This window comes from Lampris incognitus, chromosome 9, assembly GCF_029633865.1.
Source record: "Lampris incognitus isolate fLamInc1 chromosome 9, fLamInc1.hap2, whole genome shotgun sequence".
In the NCBI taxonomy this organism is placed as follows: Eukaryota; Metazoa; Chordata; class Actinopteri; order Lampriformes; family Lampridae; genus Lampris; species Lampris incognitus.
The window spans coordinates 4,059,568-4,084,211 of record NC_079219.1 but is presented as its reverse complement, the minus strand read 5'-3'; the positions used below and the strand labels follow the sequence as shown (position 1 = coordinate 4,084,211).

The window sequence follows — 24,644 nt, the reverse complement described above, 5'->3', positions numbered from 1 at the left end:
AAGTATCACCGTAGTTTTTCCTTCAGAAAACTCACATTATGATCGGCAGTCAGCAGCACACTACTGGTACTCATACCAACACATATGAAGGGAGAAATAGATAACTTATCACTCAATCAATCAAGCTGCATTTTATATAGCACTTTTCTGGCTTCAATAGCCACTCAGAGCGCTTTACAATTCATACACCCACACACACACAGACACACATCATATACCAATGGCATGTCAACTATGCAAGGTAACAACTGTTCAAGTATTAAAGGTACAATTGGGTTTGTATTTTCTCCTCTATTTAAGAGTCCCCTAGCTCAGCTTCTATCTGCCCATCTTTTTTTCCTGATCCTTATGATGTCATCAGGCACCTATTTACATACAGCCAATCAGATCAAATCCTCAAAATACAAAACCCCGCCCACCCTTGCTTATACTTGTCAACCAAAGTTCAGCGCATGAATATTAATTAAGACTAGACCACACGCTCACAGTTATAGATAAAGGTATAAATAATACAATATTAGTCATTTACAAATAAAACATTGCCCTCGAATGTTTAATTACACCATGTTGAAGGTTATGAGACATGAAAAGTTAAACCAGACTACTGATTTATGTGCGGCTTTAAAAACCGACAACACAACACACACATGTCAATGTTTCCTGTTCAGTCATTACAAATAGAACAATCATTAAATGGTTGTCTATTTAAAGAGTTTCAAACAGCAGATGAAAATGACGCACATCTTCAGTTTTTGTAACACTGTATCTGTCACACACGCTAGAAATGCTGCACTTCTCTGGAATAAATGAATACAGTGACACACACGTTTCTTTATACTGAAACATAAAACCTTGTTTTTTACCCCACTGACTGTGCAAACGTACTGGGATACTAACAACACAAGTTTGTGCTCCAGCAAAACGCACACATGCAAACACTGAATACCAAGCATGAACAGAAAAAAACCCTCGGAGATCTTTTTATCTGTCACTCTGCATCTTCTTAACAAAGCCTGATGACACGCCAGCGAGACTGAAGGGGTAAAACCACTCCTAATAAACCCACACGAGCCCTCTCCTGTCGAAAAGAGGTGGCAGCCCAAAGGCCCTTTTCTTTTGTTGTAATCTGTAATGAAATGATGATTTATGTGAGCGTGTGGGGCTGACATGACTAATGCACGGGGTCTGTGATTCAAAGCTGTTTTATTAGCTAAAGCTAACTATGGACGCCGCGCGCCATCTTCCCCGCTGCCGTGTTTCTCAGACCTTGTCTAACTATAAGAAAGCCTCTAGGTTGAGGCAGTAATCGCTAGCAAACTGAAGCACTGTAATCCACGCTGCAATGAGAAGGTAATGAAACATTTTAGTGGGCTCATAAAAAGCACTTATGAAAACAAATTGAGCAGATAAATAACTTTGATAGTGGTCATACATTTTGCCCCTCTTTGTATACTGCAAATGTATACATTTATCATTATGTCTCATGTATAACATTGTCCAATTTATGCATATACTCAATAAATAACCTTTTCATCATATTAATTAATAAGGTACACAGGCACTGCAAATACAAATATAACATTAGGTACATGTGCACTACTAGTACTACTACTACTACTACTTTTGGCTGCTCCTGTTAGGGGTCACTACAGCAGATCATCCGTTTCCATCTCTTTCTGTCCTATGCATGTTCCTCTGTCACACCAGCCACCCGTATGTCCTCCCTCACCACATCCATAAACCTCCTCTTTGGCCTTCCTCTTCTCCTCTTCCCTGGCAGCTCCATATTCAGCATCCTTCTCCCAATATCCCCAGCATCTCTCCTCCACACATGTCCAAGCCATCTCAATCTTGCCTCCCTTCCTTTGTCTCCAAACTGTCCAACCTGAGCTGTCCCGCTAATATACTCGTTCCTAATCCTGTCCTTCTTCATCACTCCCAATGAAAATCTTATCATCTTCAACTCTGCCACCTCCAGCTCCACCTCCTGTCTTTTCTTCAGTGCCACTGTCTCCAAACCATATAACATAGCTGGTCTCACAACCATCTTGTAAACCTTGCCTTTAACTCTTGCTGGTACCCTTCTGTCGCAAATCACTCTTCTCCACCCACTCCACCCTGCCTGCACTCTCTTCTTCACCTCTCTTCCACACTCCCCGTTACTTTGGAGAGTTGACCCCAAGTATTTAAACTCATACACCTTCGCCACGTCTCCTGACACTCTTCTCCACCCACTCCACCCTGCCTGCGCGCTCTTCTTCACCTCTCTACTGCACTGCCCGTTACTTTGGACAGTTGACCCCAAGTATTTAAACTCACATGCCTTTGTCACCTCCACTCCTTGCATCCTCACAGTTCCACTGTCCTCCCTCTCATTCATGCATATGTATTGCGTCTTGCTCTTACTGACTTTCATTCCTCTTCTCTCCAGTGCATACCTCCACCTCCCCAGGCTCTCCTCAACCTGTACCCTACTCTCACTACAGATCACAATGTCATCCGCAAACATTATAGTCTACGGAGACTCCTGCCTGATCTCATCCGTCAACCTGTCCATCACCATTGCAAACAAGAAAGGGCTCAGAGCCGATCCTTGATGTAATCCCACCTCCACCTTGAACCCATCTGTCATTCCTACCACACACCTCACCACTGTCACACGTCCCTCATACATATCCTGCACCACTCCTATATCCAGGTGAAAACTCTGATCCCTATGTGATTCCACTTATTAAATCAGCTTCATCAGTTGAAGAGGAAGAGGCAGGTTAAAGAGGATTTCTAAGACCTGAGATAAACAATGCATGAACTGCATGTTTTAGGAAGAGTGGACAAAAAAGAAAGACTTAAATACCTTTGATGGGGGCAGGCAAGCTTGCTACTGGATTTTTCACGCTAAATGGTGATCCTTGTTTACTAGGGGTCTAAGAAAATATCGACACACTTCAGCATCGCGTCACTGCGTTTTGTGATACTGTATCGATTCTCAAAAACACTGTCGATTTCTAATTAATAATTTACATGCAAAGATTCGTGGCAGACAGTGGTTCATTGTGTGTTGTGTGTAAACCCCTGACTGTTAGATAGCGGTGCTACAATCTGTCTTCAGCCATTTGACTCTTCCAATCCAATGCAACAATGTAAACTGAGACAGGAAGTAGCGCAATATATTGTATTCTAACCCCTGTATCGCAACATGTATTGAATTGGCAGATTTTTTCCCCAATACAAAGCCCTAGTGTGTACATCCAGCCAGCTAGCCAGTGTGCGGGCTAATGTCTGAAAATGGCTCATTGACAAAACCACTGTAGCAGGCCAGAATAACCCCCCGCCAAACTATATCCATGTATAGTCTGGCCTAGCCTAAAATATACCCCGGGGTATATTTTGGGCTAGGCCAGACTATACCCCTCTAGTCCAGATTATACCCCCCCCCCACAAGGTTACAGAGGGCGCTATTTCAAAACTCTTAACAGTTGTATGTGCAACTGAATGAAATAGCTTAGCCTAAATAATACCCCGGGGTATAAACTAGACTAGCCCAGAATATACCCATGGTATAAAACAGGCTAGCCCACTTTAACCCCAGGTCCGAGTGTGGGGGTTATAATCTGGCCTAGGGGGGTATGAAATAGCCTAGCCTAAATAATATCCCAGGGTATAAACTGGACTAGCCCAGAATATACCTGGAGTATAAAACAGGCTAGCCTACTTTAACCCCAGGTATAGTCTGGCCAGGGGGTATATCTTGGGCTGTTACACTGGTCAAAGAGGGTTGACACAAATTGGTGCAGAGCAACAGTTAGCCTACAGTTAGCCTTGACTTGACTACAGCTCAACTCCAAGTCTCAAATCCAGTACAATACTGAGAAACTTGTAAAAAAATTGACAGGTTGTTGTACCACAATTTCAGGCACATTGGGTATGGCATCTGCCTTTACGGACTTCCACTTCTCTCAAGAGGAAATGAACTTGCGGTGAGCTGAGGACCAAAACCATCGGTCACTGGAGTATAACCAAAACGTGGTCATGGTCTGATGAACAACAGTTCCAGCTCTTTCACTCTGATGGGAGAACTTACTGATGGAGAAAACTGCAGCCCGTACATCCATCATGTCAGACGTCAACACTGCGGCCCGGTGGTTTGCGGCGTATATTTTTTCATTCATTGCACGCACTTGGCCCCTTGATCAAACTTCAAGCAGAATAACGCTCAACACTACAAGGATGAGGTTTTCTAGAAATCTCTTCAAAAACAGGACAAGCAGTTCATCTTAATATGTTGACCTGTCCAGTCACGAGACACCAACTTAGTTAAACATCTGTGGGTTGAGATGTAATGAGCTGTTCAGAGTGAGATCTAGACTATAGTGTGTTGATACAGAAAATCCTCACGTTTTATGACATTAGGATACACCCCTTGAGATGTATCGTCTCATTTTTGAGGGGGTGCTAACACATGCAGATAACACAAAGAACAACAGTAAGATGATGCCAACTACAATAAGTCAACCACATAAATACAAATGCAACCATCCATCCATCCATTATCCGAACTGCTTATCCTGCTCTCAGGGTCGCGGGGATGCTGCAGGCTATCCCAGCAATCATTGGGTGGCAGGCGAGGAGACACCCTGGACAGGAAACCAGGCCATCACAAAGGGCCGACATACACACACACATTCACACCTAGGGGCAATTAAGTACGGCCGATTCACCTGACCTACATGTCTTTGGACTGTGGGAGGAAACCCACGCAGACATGGGGAGAACATGAAAACTACACACAGATGACGACCTGGGACGACCCCCAAGGTTGCACTGCCCCAGGGCTTGAACCCAGGACCTTCTTGCTGTGAGGCGACTGTGCTAACTACTGCGGCACCGTGCCGGCAAATGCAGTCAATAGGATTGTAAGTATGACACAACTTCATCAGATGAGAAAGTTAAAAAAAAAAAAAAAAAGAACAAAAACCCCATATTAAACAATAAATAATTCACAACCACACGCCAGCTGATCAGACAACTAAAAATGGACCATTAATAGAGCAGCTGAGTGAGAGTGTTCTTTATTCCTTTTTTGGGGGAATAATGTCCTCACATTTATGTGTTTAAATATAAAAATTCTGTTATCCTATTTCAATGTTTTATTGTGTAAATTGTGCAAACACAACATACATTGCACATTGTGCATCTTGGGAGAGAGATCCTTCCTCTGTTGCTCTCCCTGAGGTTTGTTTCTCCCTGTTAAACGGTTTTTTTAGGGAGTTGTTCCTTATCCAATGAGAGGGTCTAAGGACAGGATGTTGTGTTGCTGCAAAGCCCCTTGAGGCAAATTTGTAATTTGTGATATTGGGCTATACAAATAAAATTGACTTGACTTGACTATAGGGAATCTTACACAATATACCATAATACTGGCGTACATGTGCAGCAATACCATATTTCAGAAGCCAGCTGAGGTTCATCACATTGAACTGTCTGGTAAAGTATAATATCCAACCAAAGCTAGTTTTCAAACGATCTCCCTCACATGTCTCAGACCTCATTTTTGTAAGACATCTTAGATAACAGATTCCCACTAACACTGATTGAGACAATGGAACTGTGTATCACGATATGACAATATCCGAATTTCACCCCGATGCGACACCAGTGAACGATGATCAGTGATAATATTGAATCACTGGCCAGCCTTACTAGACTTATCAGCCAGATCACTTCAACTGTGGGGAGCAGTGAAATCAGCATTGGCTCTATTTCGACACCTTGACTTGAGGCTGTCCTTTAGCATGCTTGGTGTATATGACGAGCACGACAGACTCCAAACAACATAAACAAACACTTCAGGCAATTCTGCTCAGCTATTTATCAAAACCCACAGAAGCTCGGCAGAATATATACGTTTTGGTTGTGGTTTACTTATATGAACTCCGTAACCATCTAGCCCCCTCATGCCACTCCCATATCAATTCTCCGTAGCCAGCTCTTCAGTCGGCTGATTTCAGATCTGCTTATCTATACACACAGCCGCAAGAGAAGCACCGAACCACAAAATAGAAATGGCTAAAACTTCACGAAGGAGTGGTGATGCAACCTTGGTCATGCGATAAGAAGCAATAACTAACAGTATAGATTACAATCTCTAGTGGGATGCCGGTAATGTGTTCCTACACAAAAATGAGGAAGAGACCATTTTTTATGGGTGAAAAATGCACGTTTAAATTGCATATAAACACTTCCAATCCCGTAAAATCAATAAGCTCTTGGTCTTTCTCTCCCGAGTGATGTGTTAAAACGATATGATTATCTTTTCTTGTGTACTACTGCAAAGCAGAGGAGATATACAGGCATGGTAATACTGCTCATTAGTCATAATTGATTTTGTCTGTGGACTTGTAAGAGAGCTCCGAGGTGTTTGGGACATTACACATAGATGAGTGTGAAGAATGAGGTTGATGAAACAGCATTGACTAGAGAATATGAGGGCACTGTAGCCATAACGGCTGTTATTTCTAGGAAGGCTGAGATTTGTCCTTCTGAGCCAATGAAAGAAAAAAAACGGGAATGGCTCAAATTCAACATTGATAAAAGCTCAATAAAAATCCAGATTACTCAAGATCATTCCCAATCACCGAAATCTCAAGTACCAGCTGAAAACATGTCGACAAAAACAATAAAACTATTTTCCCCCCCAAACAAGAATAACGTCCTGATTTACTATCACTCATAGTTCCCCCTCTGAAACAAATATATGAGCAATAACCAGTAATTTAAACATATATATATATATATATATATATATATATATATATCTACTGGGGGGGGGGGGGCACAAAATATTGATTCAGTGCAAAACCACGATACTAAGTCATGGTTATTTTACTATCACAATGACGACGCGCGATGCTGTGAAGATGTGTGATGTGATGATTTCTACAACTCTGAATGTCTGAGTCTGAGTTGTTTGAAGGTTGCGTTACGGAGGTACGCTCCTGCTTTCAGCTTTTGTAACACACATGGGGCCGCAAATAAACACATTTTGTTGTACGGTATCTTTAGTTATTGTAGTTTTCACATTTTACTATGGATAAGGGGATGGAAAAAACAAATTTTTTTTTTTGGAATGTTCCTCCTTTTTCTCCCCAATTGTATCCGGCCAATTACCCCACTCTTCCGAGCCAGACCGGTCGCCTCCTCTTTACGTGTGTATGGACACGCTTCTGCAAGTCACTTATACGTGTTCATTGACATGTATCTCACAGATGCCGCTAGGGGCGCCCTGTAGCCTACTAGGTCTGTCATGACCATGGTCTTGACGCAATAGAATGTCAAAAATATTGAACAAAGATGGCGGAGCGAATGTTCCTGACTGCTGTCTTTGCCAACTTCTCCCAGAAAGTACAGCTGTGTAACCTCTTCAGTGACGTCTGTCACCGCTTTAGAGTGACATACACGCTCCCAGTGTCCCTTTTTATGACACTTGTTGCACTTCCTGTTCATTGCAGGACACTTCCGCTCATCGGTGCGCCGCGTCTTGCCGCACCTCCCGCATTCATCTACTATGTTGGTTGCAGGACTTGCTGCCACCATGACGCTGTCCGCCCTTTTTCTTGCGCCCCCAGTGGCCAGAAGACGGGATTGCGGCCCCAGTGGCAACTAATACGTGTCCATATACACGTATTTCGGTCTCGCAAAAACATGTCCTCTGACACGTACGTATTGTGATGTAGTGTAGTTCCGAGCCATCCTGGTTGCTGCTCCACCCCCTATGCCGATCCGAGGAGGGCTGCAGACTACCACATGCCTCCTCCCATACATGTGGAGTCGCCAGACGCTTCCTTTCACCTGACAGTGAGGAGTTTCACCAGGGGGGACGTAGCACATGGGAGGATCACGCTGTTCCCCCCAGTTCCCCCTCCCCCCTGAACAGGTGCCCCGACCAACCAGAGGAGGCACTAGTGCAGCGACCATTCGCAGACACGGCCAATTGTGTCTGTAGGGACGCCCGACCAAGCTGGAGGTAACATGGGGATTTGAACCGGATGAGCCCCATGTTGGTAGACAACAGAATAGACCGCTATGCCACCCAGACGCCCTGAGCCTTAACAATTTAATATCAAATCACAATGTTTATAATATCATGGTATTTCAAAAGTCACAATATACATCAAATCCGCGCTAAGATATTGTTGTAATATTGAATTGGGGGGTACCTGCCAACTCCTAACCCTAATATCAACTATTTCTTTACAGTATATGATACGTGTTATGACAGATACTCAAATCTCCATTTTCTGACAGCTTTTACTGCCTTCTGTGATGTATTTGTTCCCCTCAAGGTTGCTTCTACCAGGACGGATCCATTAAAAAGCTTGTGTGCATGAGTACGTGTGTGTGTGTGTGTGTGTGTGTGTGTACAAGGAGGAGGTCTAGGGTAGAGCGTGGGAGGCTGCAGTGGTAGACCACCTTTCTGTTTCTGCAACGAGCCATTGACTCACGCCACATGGCTCTCCCTCCTCTAAATGCTGCTCGAGCTATTAGAACTTTCCATCCAAGCGCGGCGCTGACCCGGCGGGACAGAGGACAGAGGAGAGGGCATCCGCGGAAATTCTTATGAAACACCATCACAGGACGCTGTGAGGCCGTGTGCCTGGCTTTACGATGCTTTGAGTTTAACACAGGCTATTTATTTACACACTACCAACTCTGCACCATCTACCAGAGAAACAGTTGCTGGCCCGGTCTGCTGCACAGAAACAGCCGTTGTAAGGACGGCTTTTCTTTTTCAGAGGTTTTAATCCGTCTCTCTGATATGTCAGTCAACCCAAGTGTAGCTTTTAGCTCTTTGTGACCCATGCAGTTGCACCCAATATGGTGTTTTTGGACCGTTTACCAGATCCAGTTTCTTTAGCTGCATTTATGTGCACACTAATAAGCCCATCATATGCTGAAGATGGTAATATTGCAACAGTCATGTGAACGCCTATATCTGATTTACAAAATCAGGGTAAGGCATTAATTAATGTATTCAAAACCTGACTAAGACCTCTGGATTTTCTGCTCACATGTGACCGCCTCACTCCGATTTCTTTTCCTTTTTGAAATTGTGCACGTCAGGCGCAAGACTCAGATCCCAAATGATGACAAACATGGCTGCCAGGGTGGCAAAAAAAAAAAAGTCTGCACTTCTTCAGTACCCTGGTTCAAAAACACAAGCCAATGACACTGGTCCGCTTTGTTGCTATAAATACTAAAATAAAAGCTGGTTTTGTGGTAACACCAGAAATAAAAGTGTGCGTGGATTGAAGTGATGGGAATCCGCTGCAGAGGCTGAAGGATGGAACGATTCGAAGGGCGGAGAGGAGATTAGTTGTTTCGGCAGAGCACAGTGATTATGCAACGAGTCACGTAGAAACGGCTTTTACAGTAATTGCATTACCAACATCCATGTGTATGCAATAATTGTGAAACTGACAAACCTTTAACTCCTGATAATCAGGTTTCTCATTTGTGTACGAACAACGATATGAAATGAACTGATTTTTAAACATGTGATGGACAACACGAGCAAAGTCTGATGCTACCAACAGGGTTAGAAGAACAAATAAAGAACAGAACTCACATGTTCTATCAGCTCCCTTATCATGCCGTTCCACTGGCCCTTGTCATCCTGGGAGCCATACCTCCCATCAGGCACCAGGCGGATCTCGTAGGAGAAGCCCAGGATGTTGGCCAGCTCCTTCAGCAGGTCGATGCAGAAGCCCTCGAAGCGGTCATTGCCAACCAGCGCCTTGTCAGACTTCTTAAGCATGACGTATGGCTCCTCCTGCACAGAGCCGGGACATCAAATGAAAACCGGCGGTGAGGTCAGCGCTTTCAATTTGTTTCAGCACGCGCGCCTTAATTGAAGTAAAGCGATCCGAGCTGATGAGCCGCTGTTGTGTTTAACGGGGAGTGACAGCAGATTCGAGTTCGACGCCGTGGCTGCAGCGCGTGTTTAAATATGTAAGAGTGCTGAGGTTCGACTTACATTAGCGAGATGTTTGAAGGAGCAAACGTAAGGGGGGTCTACTGTATATCCTCGGGCGGGGAAACCACACGGGTATGTTTGCTTTGAAGAACGGAATGTGCACATTTTAATTGTTGTTATCCCTTACAGAAAAATACTACACATATAATTCCCATGCCATTACATGTGATTCAACCACGTTACACAACATGTAGTCATATTATCACGCGTGGAGCACATATTTTCTGTATATTAACATGAAAATTTGACATAACATGAAGTTGTGACATGAAAATGTTTCAAAATCTCATCAGAGAAGGTTGAGTCAGTTCATCTGGACACAACCTTTACTGACACACGTTTCATCACTCAAATAACTGACCTCTACAGTCTCAACTGACTAAGTTTACATGATGTCGATTTATTGCGTTAGTCCGACTATAACTGGACTTTTAAAATACATGTAAACGTGTTAGTCTGACTGGAATCGTACTAACTCGAATTTCTGGAAGTCAGACTAACACACCTAGATAATGCGGTTGGGGATCGATTTACTCTGGCGTGTATACGCTTCAATCGGCCCTGAACTGGCTTAGGTGTTCTGCACATGATCTATAGTTCCCGCGGCGGTCTGTCACTCAACAGCAACCAGCTGAAAGGGGGCATATTGCCACCTACCGTACCAGGGTCGGACATACTTCCATCAATAAATCGTTTCTCCCCCAGTTCTTGTATACTGGGACAATGACAATAGTCCAATTACATGGCCTAATCGAGCTGTAACCGTAGTGCGACTTAATTGTGCATGTAAACACACTGAGTGACTGCAGGTATCCCCCACCCTTATAAACAACACAGCTACATAACGACCGAAACCAACCACCAGTTTCATATGCAAATATGATTGTGACATTAACTACAGTTTCAATGGCCATGTGTATTAGTCACAGAGGATTTGAGAATCACAGCATTGTAAGATGGCCATGTGTACTATTCACAATTAGTATACATGGCCATTGAAACTCTAGTTAATGGTCACGCCTATATTTGCATATAAAACCGATCGTTGGTTTCGGTTGTTATGCAACTGTATTGTTTATAAGGGTGGAGATACCTGTTATCAGTCAGTACGTTTACATGCACAGTTGTATTACGCATCTGCCGCCATCTTACAAAGCTGTGATTGCAAACATTCACAAGTCCTCTGTGAATAGTACACATGGCCACTAAAACTCTAGTTAATGGTCACACCCATATCTGCAGATGAAGCTGGGCGTTGGTTTGGGTCGTTATGCCACTGTATTGTGTATATGGGTGGGATACCTGCAGTCAGCTGAGACTGAAGAGGTCACTTAGATGATGATGAAATGTATCTGTCAATTAACATTGTATCCAGATGAACTGGTTCAACCTTTTTTGGATTTTCTTACCTGGATTATGGAGCATGCTCCAAAATCTCCCGTTTCTTGAGTGTGAAGTATTTGTTCCACATACTACCCATGTTTTTCTATGTTAGACTTCACATGCGGGGATTTTCAAATAGGATTTTTCCACATGTGAAATTAATTTGGGGTATTACTATTATCATTATATTCCAGATGTGCCTGCACCGTTGAGCCAGCTAAACCTGCCACCCCCACCCCCACACACACACACACCGCTGCCCACTGACCTACAAGCCAGCACACAGATTGGCTGAGTTTATGGTCAGGGGGATCCGACACACTTTATTGCCTTGCAATATTCTGCCTGGCTGCTCATAATTTGGGTCGTATAAAAGCTTGATTAGGAACAGAACGCCGTAATGAAACAGAACACGCCTGTGATGCTGTCTTCATCACTTGTCACCGAACTCACAAGAGACGGCGACTCGGCGGACGCCCGCCTTGACAATGACTAAGAGAGAACAGCTCATAAATGATTTCCTTTATTCGGCATCTGTCAACATTTCACCACCGGAGACACTCTGCTTGTCCCGCTTTGCATTTCAAACCACGCGTGGTCCATTTATGCACAAACTATGATCAAATTTATTGCTTCCAGATGTATAATTTACCAACTCAGCTTAGAAACTGAGAAATTAATTGCCCACTGGAGGTGACCCCTGCTTTGTGGTACTCAGCCATGGTTTATGTGACATTAAGGAAGCATATGCAGTCAAACGGGGGGGGGGGGGGGGGCGATGTATCGTCATACCACCCTTAATTCAACCCTAAAATAGATTTTTTTCAATCTTTTTTTTTCCTGAGGAAGTGCGTTAACAGTGACGAAGAGAGGGAAAGGGGGGCTGATGTGGATTATAATGGAGGTGAAATCTGAGAAATTAATTACGCTGTTGGTGCGGATGTGGTGTTGCGGAGTCGATGCCGGCGCTCTCTAAAGAACGGTTTAAACCAACTGTTATCCTACTGCGGCGTGAATTATTTCCATTACTATACGGACGTCCGAAAAAAGCAGTAGGGGGAGGAAGTACAAACATCTTTAATTGCCCGCCATCCAAATATGGAGGCAGTTGGACATTACGATTAGGATGGCTCCCTAAATAAGTAATAAGTGATTAATACTTGATGACGATGCATTTAGAAAAGAGATCGAGTGCTTAACTCCTAACTTTGCTCAAGTTGTCCAATTAACTTGATCAAAAAGTTTGCGTGTTACGGGGGGGCGGGGGAAGTCATTACCATCTGTTCCGAGCCTTCTAATTTTTGCTATTCCCCAAGGTTTGTACTCAAATCGGAGTGTTTATAGCGCCGCTATCCTCACAGTCGCAGCGTGAGCGCACATAACAGGAAGAGAAGGGGAGGTGGGCCTGCGCGGAGACATTACGGGCAATGGAGTGCAAACAATTAATGTAAGGGGGGGGGGAGCACATTAAGTGTCTTAATCTCCTCTCCGAAGTTATCACCATAAAACTGTCAGACGCCTCGTTCATGCATCACTGGGATCAGTTTGATGCAATGTCATTTAGCCAGGAGGAAACACGGTGATTCATACCAGAGCTGAAACTCTCTCTGCCAATTCAAAACTACGCAGTTTAAATGATCTTATTTCTGTGATTCCTGTGGGATCAATGAGCATGTTGGGGGGGGGGGGGATCTCCATCCATCCATTATCCAAGCCGCTTATCCCAACGGGGATGCTGGAGCCTATCCCAGCAGTCATTGGGCGGCAGGCGGGGAGACACCCTGGACAGACCACCAGTTCATCACACAGGGCCGACACTCTATATCAACAAATCTGTGCCTCAGAGACGTATGTTGAAACCAACATAACCTGATGATATAACACAACCAAACACAATAAAGTCCAGTAAAATCCCAGTAAATAAGAAACAGATAGTTCAACTGAGAAGAACGCACAGCAATGAAAGACCTTGTGTCATGCATGAGCATGGCAACTTATAATCCATCCATCCATTATCCTGACCGCTTAGCCTTCTCAGGGTCATGGGGATGCTGGAGCCTATACCAGCAGCCACTGGGCGGCAGGTGGGGAGACACCCTGGACAGGTCGCCACGCCATCACAGGGCCCACACACATTCACACCTAGGGGCAATTTAGTACGGCCGATTCACTTGACCTACATGTCTTTGGACTGTGGGAGGAAACTGGAGCACCTGGAGGAAACCCACACAGACACGGGGAGAACATGCAAACTCCACACAGAGGATGACCCGGGATGACCTCCAAGGTTGGACAGCCCTTGGGTTCGAACTCAGGACCTTCTTGCTGTGAGGCGACCGCGGTAGCCACTGCGCCGCCCGAATTTAGGTGGTTGAATTAATATATACGTATATATCTATATATATCTATATATATGTGTGTGTGTGTGTGTGTGTGTATCTGTCTAAAAATGTGGGAATGTCGCCAGGCAAGTAATATGTGAAATGTATGCGACACCCCTCAGTGAATGAGAAAGTTAGCCAACATGCATTTCCCTATGACACTTTTTGCTTTCTCAAGCAGTGGTTCCATGACACCTGATTCCCAACTCCATTTCTGTGGTTTGACAGAGAATTAACATGGCTAGCAGCAGACAGGCATTAATTTTAACCTTTCTAGGCCTAAGTTGGCCAAAATTACAGGCCTGTGATCCTATCCGGGCGTAAGGACAGTGATTATCATTGTGGGCGACTTGTGTGTCTGTCAAAGAAAAGCCCAATGAAGGATGTTTGTGTTGGTGCATCCCTGTTTGTTCCGCTAAGACTTATACAAGCTTCCAGTGACAACGATAATTACATAGGACAGAGGACATTTAAATGAGCGGGATGTGGAGTTTGGAGAGCGATCAAAGCGTGCACTGCATTGGCGCGCTCCATAACTGTCCATTTTATCTCCCTCGGCAATCTCTTCATTCTATTCTAGGTTCTCTTCGGTGTAGGAAGTCATGATGATGACCTTATGATTTGTCTCCTGAGTCACCGACATCGCTAATTCAACGTGAAGCCACGTTAATCCGCTGTAATCACACATGACAGGAACAGAAGCGAATTAAAGCGAGAGGAGATTTGAAGCGAGCGCGCTTCCTCGCCACTTTTCATGACGCTGTTGAGGAATACTCGACTGAACTGAATGTATACGGGAAATAAAGCTTCCTAATTTGCATCTATAACACTAATATTCTATAATACACAGAGAATGATCCATAATACACACAATAAACATGGTATCAACCTCTTACTGAGTGAAATGATTAGTAAGACAGTTGGAGAGTACTGCTGGCGTCGTGTGTGGCTGCCGCTTCTCCCCCTTGTAGCCCGCCCCCCTTCCCATCCACCCCTGTATGTCTGTGTTACGTTTATCTGTTGTCTTGTTTTGCCCCGTTTATTGTAAAGCGACTTTGAGTGTTAGAAAAGCGCTATATAAGATTGTTTTATTATTATTATTATTATTATTATGAAATGATAATAAAGGAAAACAGATCTCAACTGAAGCAACTCAAGTGGTTCTACCAAAGACAGACTGTACTGACACGGCACACTTGCAGTCAAACTACAAAAAAAGTGAGCTTACAGACACTTCGAGTAGCTTATAATGACGCCTTGAGATTATTACTAAAGACAGCTGGGTGATGTAGTGCAAGTGAAGTGTTTGCGGCTGCAGGAGTCAATAATTTCCACACTATTTTAAGATCTCTCATGTATATGTTGGACGGTTTAACGCCTCTTTAAATGAGATCACCTTGGTTTTATCAACCATAAGGTTTAGTACCACACGCTACCAATTCCAGCTATGGAGGCACTGGTTCAGTTGTCTCTTTGTGGGACATTAACATATATTTCTTTCCTAAACACTGATCTTTTAAGGTGCTTTTGTAAGATATTCTATGCAACGTCCTGTTTATTTATCTGGACTCTGAGTCTGAACTAAAGTTTGAATGAATAAACGATCAAGATGGGTTGCACAGCAAAAGAAAGCCTAGCATGCGCTGGCAGTTCATCTTGATTTTTTTTTGTGTGTGTGTGTGTGTGTGTGCAAGGACATACATATATAGAGTGGTAATCAGTAGTGCTCTCTGCAGATTTGTTTGGGAAAAACCCCAGCAAGAGGCAAAGGGCTGGGTTTTGCTTTTATGCTACGCCAAGCAGGTGACCTACCAGGATGGTGGTGATGACGAGGGAGCGATTAGCCAGGGAGTCGGTGATGTTCATCCCTTTACGCTTGGGCACCTCTGTGATGTTGAGACCGCCGGACGCACTCCACTTCCCCACCTGCGGAAGATGAAAAGCATGTAGCTTGAGTGTTCTGGTCTCCGCTGGTGGCTCGTGACCCCGGCAGACTGCTCCGCTAACGGGCCCTCCTGCATTAGCGCCGGGCAGGACCAATCTCCGGCGGTATTAGCTGATTGGTTGAATCACCTTTACACTGCTGGGTCAGGGAGTTTGGGAGGAGAAAGAGGCTCTTTTGGTGTGCGTCTCTGAAGGAAGTGAGCATGAAGGGCAACTCTAAGAAATTGAAGCATCCTCTGATGGACAGGTGTGGGGAAATAATGGATGCCTGTTTAAGTGTTATTCTGAAGATGTGTGTGTTAAGGCACCAAACTGAAGATCACAGCACCTCACTGCTGCATGGGCATGGTAATGTCAACCATATTCTAATATGTCTGAATTGATATTTCCTGTCCTCCATAGGTCCACTGCCATTTTTCATATAATCATGGACAATATGATACAAAAACCTAACACAAAAAAAAACACACAATACACAACATATAATATGCATACAAAAAAAGTGGTGAACTGTCTGAATATTGTTATGACATAAAGCAAAACTGGCCAGCAAGATACATATCTGTTCCAGGTTATTCAACATAGTAACATTTGGTAACACTATAATAACTACACAAATGAAGCATTAGTTAAGTATTAGTAACTACTGACTTCATTGTTTGTAAAGTATTTGTAAAGCAAGACATGCACCAATGGTTAGTGTGTTAATAGATGTTTTATGAATATTTATTAATACTGCAATTCATGATTAATTCATCCACAAATGTGCATGTAAATAGTGTGTTAATCATGTACTTACACTTTCTAAAGGATCTCATGATCCTTTAGACTTTTGAGTCTCAAGGTGCTGCTGGTCTTTCAGTCTCATGTGTAAATGCTTTGTAAGACAGATAGTCCTCAATTAAGATGAGCTCACACAAAATACTTACCTAACAACTACTAACTACCTGAATTAATCATGAACTGCAGTATTAATAAGTATTTATAAACATCTATTAACACACTAACCATTGGTGCATGTCTTGCTTTACAAATACTTTACAAATACTTTATGAATGCTATACAAATGCTTCACAAATGCTTTACAAATGATGAATTCAGTAGTAACTAATACCTAACTAATGCTTCTTCTGTGTAGTTATTATAGTGTTACCAAATATTTTCTTATTGTTTTAATCCTGAATGGACTGCAGTCCTGCTCCAACTGTCTCCTAAAAACTGTGCACATAATGATGGCCTGATATGCCTTTACTTTACTCCATGTCGTGCCAATTTTCGTTTCTCATCTTTTGCAATGCTCTTTCAAATGTTGCAGCAGTCGTATCGTATTGACACTGTATGAAATTCCAATAAATTGCTTTTGATTTGATTTCAAAATCAGCAAACTTTACATTGGAAACGTTTCGGGAAAGATGTGACACACACAGTACACATGCATGTACATGAGTGGGAAAGGAGACAGAGAGAGCTCTACAGTATCCCGTTAACAATGTCGTCCGTTCTGATTTCAGATTGTTTTGTGAAACGGTTAAAAATAGCGAGCGGGATTACCGCCCTCAGTATACAGCAGAGCGTTAATATTGAAAGAGGCACGGCATGGGGCTGCCTTCATGAAAAAATAGTACTACATTGTGGAAGAAGCTGCGGTTTCAGTAATCTCGCCAAGATAAACCGAGAGATCTGAGCTAGTAAAGGCGCGGGGGGGGGGGGGGCACACACGGACCCTCAGGCAAAAAAAACCCTCTGCATGTTGTAGTGACACACTCTGAAACATATCATTACCACAAATAGTCCCGTGGCTGTCGGTAACAATCTCCGTTTGCAAGTCGAGCTCTCCAACAAACTCTCCTCCTCCCGACCCCTCACCCCACTCCTTCATTTTAGGTGAAGACATAGCATTGGATATTCACATTGGCCTGTACATGAGGGGGATCCATTTTAAAGACACGCAAGCCGCCCCCACAGAAAAAAACACAAAAACGTGTCCTCCCCATCTGATCTGGAGAGAAGCATATGCACCGATTTGAAAAGCATATTAGTTACAGCCTGTCACACTACCAAGGAGGACTCTCGGAGAGAGACTTAGAAATATCTACAAATGTCCTCCACTTCACAAAAAATCTTCGTAATTGTGTCGGTTTGCATGTCTCCGGGAGGTGATTAACCAAAACAGTGGTTTTAAGACGTTATTTACTAAGCGTAACGACAGGGAAAGCGTTTCGTCCGACACGACCTCCATCGAGACACGCCGGCGCGAAGCCACAATGCCTCTCCAAGAACGCCTTCATTATTCCGGGGATGAGCTAATAATCAATTACACTGGATTAGCGGAGAAAAGTCCACATCTCTGTAACCCCAAACAGTTTAAAGCCGATTGCATGGATATACAGGGCGGGGAAATAAAACCCGGCAATCCACCGAACAACTGCTGGATGAAGCACGCTCGAGCATAGGATTTGACAACAGCCACAATGAAAAGATCTTAATATGACATGAAATACTTCCACGAGACGACTGTGCCAGCCATTTCATATACGGCACACGGGAAAAGACTCCAGCGAAACAGAGAGGAGGTGCGGGTTGCTCTCTCTTCAGCTGCAGGGTTACAAGCTGGAAAAGCCCTCGCTATTATAAAACCCTCATCCCTTGGGGAGTGCTCGAGGAAGTCATAATGGGACTTATGCCTATTTGATGTATTCATAATGTATGAAAGCCCCTCGGTAGACAACGCCGTTATAGTCCAGACAGCACTTTGTCTTCTTAGATAATAAAATAAGTTCTACATTACCGACCTATCATTTCCTATTTCCTCTCTCTCTCTCTCTTTTTTTTTTTTTGCAAAACATGTTTATACACCTCATTACCACCAAACAGCATTTTGGGGTATCACCTCAAATTAGCACTGAGAGAGAGAGACAGCAATTAACACCCTAATGTTTACCCCTAATCCAATCTGCTTTATGATCCACTAGCTTATGCCTACGTTGAAACAGCTAATTTGCTTCCTCGTTAGGTGTTAAATGATACTGTCAAGTTTGCATTAATTGTTACACGTTGAGAAAAAGAATCTTAGAAGTGAATTTGTGAGATTCATTTTCTTCCCCGCTCTTTTTGAGAGATGTGACGGTTGTAAATGTACCACTTCCACCATGCTGGATGTACACCGATAAATTACCACTACTACCCTTTTATTCCATCTCAGTACAGAAACTGGCTCAGCAAGTTTTAGCTACCAGTAGGGGACTAACTTCTTTCAATCACGGGTATCACGTGGCGGTCTATACCGTTGCCTACCAACACAGGGATCAGCGGTTCGAATCCCCGTGTTACCTCCGGCTTGGTCGGGTATCCCTACAGACACAACTGCCCGTGTCTGTGCGGGGGTGGTAGCCGGATGTGGGTATGTGTCCTGGTCGCTGCACTAACGCCTTCTCTGGTCAGTTGGGGGCACCTGTTTGGGGGGGAAGGGGGAACTGGGGAGGAACAGCATGATCCTCCCACACACCACATCCCCTCTGGCGAAACTCCTCACTGTCAGGTGAAAAGCAGCTGGCGACTCCACATGTATCGGGGGAGACATGTGGTAGTCTGCAGCCCTCCCCAGATCGATCGGCAGAGGGGGTGGAGCAGCGACCGGGACGGCTCGGAAGAGTGGGGTAATTGGTCGGATACAATTGGGGAGAAAAGGGGGGGAGAAATAAAAAAATAAACTTGCTTGAATCACTTGACTTAGACATATCCGGTTTGTTCTGGCTGTATTCCCATTTAAAAACATCTGCGCAGAAAGACATAAAATAACCACTACAAAATACAACAAAAGGGTCGACAGGCTGTATGAACTTTCAAAATGGCTGAAGGGTATAGATTAGGGGTATAGATTAGAGGTATCGATTAGGGGTACAGATTAGTGGTACAGACTAGAGGTATAGGTCAGGGGTATAGATTAGGGGTATAGATTAGAGCTATAGATTAGGGGTATAGATTAGGGCACGGACCGTTCGCTAATCTGGGCACTGCAATACATTGATGTCACATTACCTTTTCGAGTCCCTCTTCTTTTAGACTGATGATGTCCAAGTCAAAATCTGTGCGAAGGCCACTAGTCTTGTTGAAGGACAGCCGGCCGGTCAGACCGTCCCAGTGGGACTGGAAGACAAATGAAGAAGTAACATGAGCATTCATACGGCGTATACCATAACAGCAATTGACAAATTAGCACTAAAAACAAACAAACATGCAATTCCTTTCCAAAACACACACACAAACACACGATATCCACACTCACTATCACTCATAGAGTAAATTCCCACCTACACAACCACCCACACACCAAAAGTGCACATGCGAACCGCGCCAGCTGCACTTCCCTTTTTTTAATTACATTTTACATCTCAACGCCTCTAATGCGTTTTCCCTCCAGACCGTGGCGTTAATTAATGACCATCCCCTTTTGCTTGATTCCCCATGAGGGGGAAAACACATTACTGCCCCCTATTACCACCCTGTGATACCCCACCACACCCACACACACAAACACACACACACACACACACACACACATACACACAAAATGGGCCCCGCCATCCAAATGGGCCCTGCCCCCGCGTGTCAACATCTATTGTGATAAGGGTGCACGTCATGATATTATCTGTATTTTCAGAGCCAATATCAGCATGAAAATAAAACAAATATTTAAAAAAAGAAAAAAGAATCCCCGTGTTGCCTCCGGCTTGGTCGGGCGTCCCCACAGACACAATTAGCCATGTCTGCGGGGGGGAAGCCGGATGTGGGTATGTGTCCTGGTCACTGCACTAGCGCCTCCTCTGGTGAAACTCCTCACTGTCAGGTGAAAAGAAGCGGCTGGCAACTCCACATGTATCGGAGGAGGCGTGTGGTAGTTAGCAGGGATGCCGTGAGGGATGCCATCTGTCAGGGTTAACAGGTAGGCTAGATGTTTGCTAGTCGGTTCAGACGGCTAACATGAACGACAGTGTTGGCGAGATAAACACTATAGTGTCCGCCGTAAAGGAAATTGAGCGTGCCTCAATTAACAACTTGGAGCATGCTCTATTCATGAAGCTGCACCACTCCATATGACCAAGTGTGCCCAATGCAGCCACGGCGATTTAACTAGTACTCTTTTATTGGGGGGGGGGGGGGTCCCCCTTTTCTCCCCAATTGTATCCAGCCAATTACCCCACTCTTCCAAGCAGGAGTTTCACCAGGGGGACGTAACATTTGGGAGGATCACACTATTCCCCCCCAGCCCCCCCCCCTCTGAACAGGTGCCCCGACCAACCAGAGGAGGCGCTAGTGCAACGACAAGGACACATACCCACATCCAGCTTCCCCACCCGCAGCCGCGGCCGATTGTGTCTTTACGGACGCCCGACCAAGGCGGAGGGATTCGAACCGGCGATCCCTGTGCTGGCAGGCAACAGAATAGACCGCCACGCCACCCGGACGCACCTATTTAACCATTTTTTTACTCTGCTTGTGACTGTCGCAAGCAGCGAAAGATCCTTCTCCAAACTGAAAGTAATTAAAACACATCCGAGAAGCAGCCTGGCACAGGAGAGACGGGCGGGGCTGGCCATCCTGGGCACTGAAAACAAACACGCCCGCAGCCTGGACTTAACGGGTGTGATATGGGATTTTGCACATGTACCATGTTCACCTGCAAGAAAACACATACTGTAGTCCTGCTGCTCAGACGAACATGTCTTCACCATCGATGTAACATTTGTTGCTGTGTTTGACAAAGCGGTTTGAAATAAATAACTTGGCCTCGCAGGAAATGCGTCTTCTATCCATATTCACAGTACGGTTGCATAACCATCTGAGCTGAATGGCCAGACGGGCTTTTTGCAGTAACTTTGATAATAAAATCTGGCAATCTGCGACAGTGAGTAATGAGGAGTCAAACCAGGAGCACCTTGGACAGCTCCTGCAATCATGGCCATCGCCAGATCAGCACCTTGAAGCTTAACAGGTTGTAATGTTAAAAAGCTCCAGCAGGTTAACATTCAGGCTACTGCATACATTTAACTCCATAATGTGTGTCCAGTGTTCTAAAGTGGTCTGTTAAAAGATGCCCAGGTGCCCTGGCGGTCTATTCCGTTGTCTACGAACACGGGGATCGCCGGTTCGAATCCCCGTGTTACCTCCGGCTTGGTCGGGCGCCCCTACAGACACAATTGGCCCTGTCTGCGGGTGGGAAGCTGGATGTGGGTATGTGTCCTGGTCACTGCACTAGCGCCTCCTCTGGTTGGTCAGGGGCATCTGTTCGGGGGGGAACTTGGGGGGAATAGTGTGACCTTCCCACGTGCTACGTCCCCCTGGTGAAACTCCTCACTGTCAGGTGCAAAGAAGCGGCTGGCGACTCCACACGTATCAGAGGAGATGTGTGGTAGTCTGCAGCCCTCCCCGGATCGGCAGAGGGGGTGGAGCAGAGACCGGGACGGCTCGGAAGAGTGGGGTAATTGGCCAGATACAACTGGGGGGAACAGGAAGAGAAATTATAAGTATCCTCACTATGAAAGATGTTAAAATTCGCCTTCTCTGTGCTGCAGGAAAGGGGCGCAATCAGGGCTCGTTCCGGGGGGGGGGGGGGGTCATGTGTTTGCGTTATGGTGCTGCACACACACACACACACACACACGGTCCCAGCTCTCCACTACTAGGCCAGATACTGCATCAGCCTCGGAGTGGTCACTGAGCGCCGTCTGCTGCTTTCTGCCATTGAAACGGCGCTGAACCCCCCCCCCCCCCAACACCTCGTTTTCTGAGCTGACACTGAAGTCTCTGTGATGTGATACACATTGTTCCACATCCAGTTTTGTCACTATTCAATTTTCACTCTGGATGGAATAGGAGCTGATTACGCAGGTAGTACTTTCAGATGTATAACAGTATGTTCCATCCGGACAATAGGTTATGAACACGGGGACGACTCGGGGAGGCGACACCGCTCTGACAACAACACACCCCGTGATGTGACAACACCTATAATTTGTTTGCTTTGTATGTGGTTATGATTAATTTGCTGAGTACATATCTAACTCCCAAATTACTACATCCTTTGCTCCTGTGCGTCATCGTCCTTCCCGTATAAACCCCACCGTAAGCTGCGTCGAGGCCAAAGGTTCTGCCGTCACCTCTTTGATGAAGCTCATGAAGCGGCCGCCAAACCTCCAGGGTTTGTGGCGATGGCACTGCAGCGAGTTGACAGTCATCTGCGGAGCGTGCTGGTAGGAGACCGACACAATATGGACGGCGTCGTAGGTCAGCGCTGCGTCTGTCTGGAATAAGGGGTGAACATTATTTCAGCTGACGGCCGTGCACATGGTTAAACCAGTCGGATCACCGTCTATCAAATCGTCACCGAGATGCAGAGAAACAGCTAGAACGCTATTTAGAGCAGGAACAAGAAAAACTATATGATTCAGTTACTGCTTCTCCCCCCCCCCCCCCCAAAAATACCATCTGAGAATGGTTAACTTAGTAGGTGATGTCATTCTCTACTGTTTCATGCCTTCAGCTGCAGACTCCTTCTGCTTGGCTTCACAAGGTGAGCCTACATTTCCTTTCTCTGTGCAAAAATCAGAAAACTTGGGTGCACATTTTAACCCATGCAGAGTGCAATTGAAAAAATAATAGTGATAACAACCATAAAAACTGGTTGGATAATTTTCCTTACGCCACATTTAATACATTCATATTAAGTTGAAGTGCAAGAGCTTTATTGGAATGTCAGGGGTAGGATTTTTATTATTGGATTTAAACTATTATGAAGGGATTTAAGGAAAATGAGCTGCCCTGAATACACTGAGTAAATGAGATCAAAATTTAGCAGCATGACGACCCTGCATCTCCTATAAGTGCCTCTTATCTGGCATTAAGACAAAAAAAATGGGCTTCAACAGTATCATCGTCACTATCGGTTGGATTTCTCCAAAGGGGATTATTCACAGACCATTTCTAGCAATGACAGACAGACAGACAGATGTACTCTCATCCCAGGTGTCATATATTAACGCTAGTGACAAACCATCGACACACGGTGCCCTTTGGAATCTACAAGTGTTCCATCAATTCCAGCGTGAAACTTTTTTTTTCGACCCCCCCTTTTTTCTCTCCAATTGTCAGTGGGTATAATGTTATGAAGATTCTACGGGCGCCGGACTAGAGGGGGCGCGACAACGGTGCTCAAATTTTCTTTAACACATTTATTTCTAGTTTTTCCCCTTATCCCACCCAATTACCCAATGGCATATGGCCAGATCTTGTCGAAATCCTCTCTGATTCGTGATCCACAGGAAGGAGAGATCCACAGGAAAGAGCCCACAGGTTCAGTCTGGGCTATGGTGGTACCACATTCCTTTTTGTTGAGAGCATTTTATATGTACATTTGTCAAACTAAGAAGATGGGTCCCTTATTGGAGAAGCTGTTGATGAGGGGATTGTTGGGCAAGCTGGTAGCATGGGATGAAGGTAGAGGAAGGGGTTTAATGTTTAGAGAAGTCAGGAAAAGAATGAAATAATTATTTGATTAATTAAATTAATAAAGGGCGCTCAGTCATATTCTTTATAGGGGTGCAAAATCCCCGGCAGCACCCCTGCCAACTGTATCTGGCCAATTACCCCACTCTTCCGAGCCGTCCCGGTCACTGCTGCACCCCCTCTGCCGAGCCGGGGAGGGCTGCAGACTACCACATGCCTCCTCCGATACATGTGGAGTCGCCGGCCGCTTCTTTTCACCTGACAGTGAGGAGTTTCGCCAGGGGGACGTAGCGCGTGGGAGAATCACGCTGTTCCCCGCAGTTCCCCATCCCCCCGAACAGGCGCCCCGACCGACCAGAGGAGGCACTAGTGCAGCGACCAGGACACATACCTACATCCAT

General features: G+C 44.9%; 1 protein-coding gene across 1 annotated transcript in view; it reads right to left on the bottom strand.

The window, feature by feature from the left end:
• The window catches only part of grik3 (glutamate ionotropic receptor kainate type subunit 3), a 255,415-nt gene that overhangs the window by 44,175 nt on the left and 186,596 nt on the right, over positions 1-24,644 (bottom strand). Inside the window, exons 8-11 of the mRNA XM_056286082.1 lie at positions 22,899-23,042; positions 19,780-19,887; positions 15,610-15,723; positions 9,626-9,829 (exon numbers count right to left, since the gene is read on the bottom strand). Of these exons, the coding sequence (XP_056142057.1) occupies positions 9,626-9,829; positions 15,610-15,723; positions 19,780-19,887; positions 22,899-23,042 (570 nt within the window). The remainder of the gene's footprint in view (positions 1-9,625; positions 9,830-15,609; positions 15,724-19,779; positions 19,888-22,898; positions 23,043-24,644) is intronic.